General features: G+C 32.2%; 1 protein-coding gene across 1 annotated transcript; it reads right to left on the bottom strand.

Moving 5' to 3' along the window:
- Nucleotides 1–775: 775 nt before the first annotated feature.
- Nucleotides 776–3,872, bottom strand: LOC128198207 (odorant receptor 46a-like). The gene is made up of 5 exons (XM_052882371.1): nucleotides 3,094–3,872; nucleotides 2,913–3,012; nucleotides 2,662–2,763; nucleotides 2,051–2,206; nucleotides 776–1,107 (listed from the first exon to the last, which is right to left on the bottom strand). Exons 1-5 carry the CDS (start codon nucleotides 3,870–3,872, stop codon nucleotides 1,045–1,047), a joined length of 1,200 nt encoding a protein of 399 aa, XP_052738331.1. The 3' UTR covers nucleotides 776–1,044.
- Nucleotides 3,873–5,469: the final 1,597 nt, after the last annotated feature.

The following is a 5,469-nucleotide window of genomic DNA, read 5'->3' on the forward strand; positions in this document are numbered from 1 at the left end:
TTTCAATACATAGTCACTTTCCTTTAATAAATAATGTAGGTGGTAACAAAGAATCGGATGGACCCTGAATACAACAGTTCCATCGGTTGAAAGGTTGTATAAAAAGCGTAACAGCACCCTTGTCACGTACGGACATCTTATTTATCTAGTCGTGGGCAAAATCGTTGTTTCCTTCGCCGTTCAGGAAAAAACACACCTTATTTGGGACATCGACTAACAGATGACCTGCTGAGCAACCATTGTCTTCAATGTTTGAGTGACTTTTGTTCTGTGTAGATACATTATTGATACAGTATATTTTTGTTTTGCTTATAATCCTACTAATATTATAAACACGAAAGTTTAAATGGATGTTTGGATGTTTGTTACTCTTTAATGCCGCTACTACTGAAGCGATTTGGCTGAAATTTGGAATAGAAATATATTTTACTCTGGATTAACATATATTTTATCCGGAGAAAATACATGGTTTCCGGAGAAAACTGATGATATTGATAATATGAATGTTTGTTACTCTTTCACGCCTCGACTACTGAACACAATTAGCTGTAATTTGGTATTGAGATCTATTATAGCATAGATTGAGAACAGATATAAATAGATAGATAGAGAACACATAGGCTACTTTTTGTCCCGGAAAAATCCATGGTTCCCGAGGGATATGTGAAAAACTAAATTCTTTGAAAAAGAAAATGACTTTGAAAATGTGATGTATATTTTTTTTACTATTTTGATGTTTAATTACCACTAATGTAATACTATACTAATTATTGTGGGATGCTAATAACTGGAATATGACTCAACCTAACCTTTACATGAAAGTACCTCTAAGATTTTGGAGATGGTAACATGATTGATGAATTAAAAAAAATACTTTTTCTGTTATTTTAAGATTTCAATATACCTAGGTAGGTTATTAGTAAAATATAGTACGTAACATTAACTATTTTATGTTGTTTTTTTTTTTTTTGTTTAATTATACTACTTTCTAGGTACAATAATTAGAAAAATGTTGTGTAGGTAATATTTTACAATTTCATAATTTTATATTTCCCGTGATTGCATGTGCCGAAGAAGTGTAAAGAATGAGTACGCAGAATTCATAATCTGAAACAAAACGTTTGCATGTTTTGTTACTTCTACAAGAAACAAAAAAAAAATGTATAATTAGAAATATTACTATTATTTTAAGAAATTAAATATCACATGTTTCAAACGGTGAAGGAAAACATCGTGAGGAAACCTGCATACCAGAAAATTTTCTTAATTCTCTGCGTGTCTGTCAATCCGCATTGGGCCAGTGTGATGGACTATTGGCCTAACCCATCTCACTCTGAGAGAAGACTCGAGCTCGGCAGTGAGCCGAATTTGAGTTGATGATGATGATGAGAAATATTACGTTATCATTAAAAACATTTCTTGTTAGGAAAATATCAAGTAAAATATCGCATAATATTTTATTATACGTTCGGAGAAATGAAAAATTATTTCTGTTAAAAATAAGACAAAATTAAAATTCCTTTACTTGGTTCTTTCACATAAAACTCGTACGGATTATTTCCAGAGTCTAAGAAATAATCTTACTTTAACTTTAAGAATTTATAGTAAATACGGATTAATTAATAAAGTTTATCAAATGAACTAACTAAAAATTATGACCTAACAAATAAACTAACTAAAAATGGCTATGTAGTTAGTCTGTACGCGGTAGAAGTAGGCGCGAGAGGGTTACCAGCACAACCTCCCTATAACTTGCTTAAAGACCTTGGCCTTTCTAGAAGTGCATACTACTACTACTACTACTAGTATACTACTACTATAGCATATTAGAACAAGTATCCAAAGCAGAGATCCAACACGAGCAGAGAAGGGGAGTGTTGATCGATCGTCAAGGAATTCCTTAACTCTACATCCAGTAGTCACAAGTCCTGGACTTTGCTTGGTGTTTTTCTCTCTACCACGCGATGGACCCGGCACCTGCACGGTGAATCCATGGTATGCTAAGATATTCGTCTCATACATTTTATAATCAGTCATCATTAATACTTACAGAAGTAAAAGTATTCAGGGATAGTGGAAACATTTTCCACCCAGTGATAGATAATGGTCGATTAGCCCTTTCAACAAAAAGTTTCAGGCTACTCTTGAAGCGCCGAGACTGCGGAGTCCAGTTGCAAGCGTAAACTGCTTGAGATAAATGGCAACTCTGAAATTAAAAAAATATTAATAAATAATATAAATGTATAAAATATCGTCTGTCCGCAATTACGATTTAATTTTGACGAAAACGCGGTAGCTAACAAAAAACTAGTAGGTGTTGAAATAATTACAGAAAGTTTGAAAGACATGCCGTAAATAAAAAAAAAAGTGTGCATCTCGAGACGCTCGTTAGAAGGGATAATTTTTTAAATATTTATATACTATAAAACTAATTGATTTGAATTTAATCTCATTAACTGCTTTATTTCATTAGGAATCCTCTATGTAATAGTATAAAGTGTGTAAAAACTTTTGACAGCAATAACATAGAAGATTTTATAACAGTTTGGAGTTGTAAAATCAGTCCGAAGTTCAGTTATAATGCGTTACGTTAGCAAGCAGTTTACCCTCCCATAGGAAGTTATCACTTCAAAAAAATCTTCAAATTACATGTTCAAATACCTTATCCATGATGCGGGTTCCAAACCAACAAGGTACCATGATTTGCATTGTCATTATAGTGACGTAACTTGCAAGAAACATATAGTATTCATTTGTTGCAGGCTAGAAGCAATAATAGATATACCCACTCAAATGCACTAGCAAAGTCATAAATATTTGTAACTTATTAGTACGTACTCAAATTCATTAGCAAAATAATTAGTAATTTTATTAAAAAAAAAATACATTTTAGTATTAACTTTTTTACTTACTAATGTAAAACGAAATAGACAAACGCAAATAATGCATGAGGCCATACTGAATTGTACAAATAGTGTAATACTGAATATATCTTCGATCAAACTGCAATATCTAAAAATTTATACAAAATTAGCTGAAGATTTGCATTAAATTCAAACTGCGTCTTTGTTATTAAATAGAAGTTATACGCACTTGTAAATACTTTCGTAGTGTACAATAGCTTTATTTAGTTTTTTAATAAGAACTGAATCATCTGATTCATGTATACAATTTGCTCTTAGTGTTCCGGCTTTATATGTATTTTCATCGGTTACGTTTGTTAGGTGTTCTTCAAGTAATTCCAACTGAGCTATAACATAAATCATAAGCCCCAAGAAAAACGTATCAATGTTTAAATTGTAAAGCATATTGACGTGCATACCAAAAGCTTGATATAAATATATAGGATAAATGAACATTTCTTTGACGTCTTCACTTAGGAATGAGTAACTACAGCTGTTCAGCAATAAAGGGACTGGAGTCATAATATGAGCAATAAGTGGCGTCAGAATATGCACTAAGTTAGAGTAATATGACACTGCGGCTACTATTTTCCAGTACTTTACATTGAACTTTTTTGCTGCAGTAACTATTTGCATTCCCTTTTTGGTTTCTGGATGAAACATTTCACTGTCGAGTATTTCTAAAAGCTTCACAATTTTTTTCTTTGCCACCATGTATGTCACTGCTTTCGACATCACAGCTAGCAGTGTAAAGTAAAATATCATTTCTTCGACAAAGTGATCTAGATCTCTCGGTAAGAAATAAAAGTTAATTGTCATCAAGCCGTCATATAAAAAAATAAACAAAAAGACAAAAAGATTCGAATAAATTTCGTAGTATTTCCATTTTACATCGAATGGATATATCCCAAGTATTTTCCAAAATTTTATACTTTTATTGAAACAATCAGTTTGTTTTAAAATCAGCATTGTTATCGTGTATCTATTCGTTACCGTTGAAATATATTTTGACGAAATATATTTACACATGCACACCTTTCTACAATTGAGAAATAAATGGCTATTTACCATTTGCATTTCAAAACTATTGTATATTTATTTTAATTACAAGGGACTACATTTCAAAGGACACCTCAAGCTTTGTATTTAAAGCTAGTTTACCTTTATGTGGTTTATTAAAAAACATAACTATCCTAAGCACTTCAAAGGAGTGAATTACCAATAAGTTTTTATAAAGTAGGTATGGGGTAGAACGATGCAAATGGATGTAGGTTAATTGCAAGAGCTAGTACTTTTAAATGAGATGCAATTAGTGAAGGTGACTACGTCCACCTGCAAATGAGACTTGGTACTCGTTCTAATTGCCAGGCTCGCGTTATACTTGCTTTAGACATTCTAGAACTTATCTAAATAAAATAAATAGACTAAATAAAGTTCTACTCAAAAGAAAAACATAATTTTTATTTTACACTTTATATAAATTTTTAGTTTCAATTATCGAATATGGGTGGTCGTGGGCGTTTTTTTTTATCATAAAAGGTTGATAACCATTACTACGCTTACAAATTCAAGTATGTCTGAGATATCATTATAAAGTCTCAGTACGAAATTGAATTTAATTTTTGTGTGAAATTGCGATTTCTTAGTAAATACTTGATGTAGAAGTATATAAGGATTCTGAATTTATTTTCAAATCACTCTGATGACACAATCATTTCGATATTTCAAATGGTACATAATTATAACAGAAATAATGCTTTGTTTAATCTAGTAGGTCTGAGGGCCTAGTGGCAGTTTGATACTGTTACTGTCACGTAACGTAAACGCGAATTTCTAAGGAATTGAAACAGCGCCATCTAGTGGCACTACTACACAAATGTTTCAATCTATACTAATATTATAAAACTGAATTGTTTGTTTGATTGATTGAACTCGCTAATCTCAGGAACTAATGGTCCGATTTGAAAAATTCTTTCAGTGTTAGATAGCCCATTTATCGAGGAGGCTATAGGCTATATATTATCCCCGTATTCTTACGCAAACGGGAACCACGCGGGTGAAACGCGGTGTCAGCTAGTTCCATATAAATTTGAGTTTACGTCAACGTGATAGTAAGAGTATGAAAATATTGAAAACTCCCACTAGGCACACTGATTTTCAGAAATGAATGGTGAAAGACTTTCAAGCGAATTCAATCAAATTATCGACACTTCTACGTGTAGGTATGTAGTTTTTCTCGGAACTCGAAGTAACAGAGGGGTATTATTTATTTTCTAGATGATTTGTTTCAAACCGGCTACACAGCAGCTGCGTCTTCGCAGTGCGAATGGAGCCTGACTCCTGTAATCTAATCTAAGCTTTGGTTATTAGTTATTACATTATTCAACTAGTAGCATCATTTCTTTACCAATAATTCACATAGCACTGTAAGGACATTTTTCTTGTAAATTCTACGGTTTAGCAGTCATAGTGTAATCTGCGATCGCCATATACATTTCTTTTTCTTTTGAAAAACTTAAATTATCCATAGTTGACGTACCTAATGCCATTTCGCAGAGCTTCGTGG

This window comes from Bicyclus anynana, chromosome 1, assembly GCF_947172395.1.
Source record: "Bicyclus anynana chromosome 1, ilBicAnyn1.1, whole genome shotgun sequence".
NCBI lineage: Eukaryota > Metazoa > Arthropoda > Insecta > Lepidoptera > Nymphalidae > Bicyclus > Bicyclus anynana.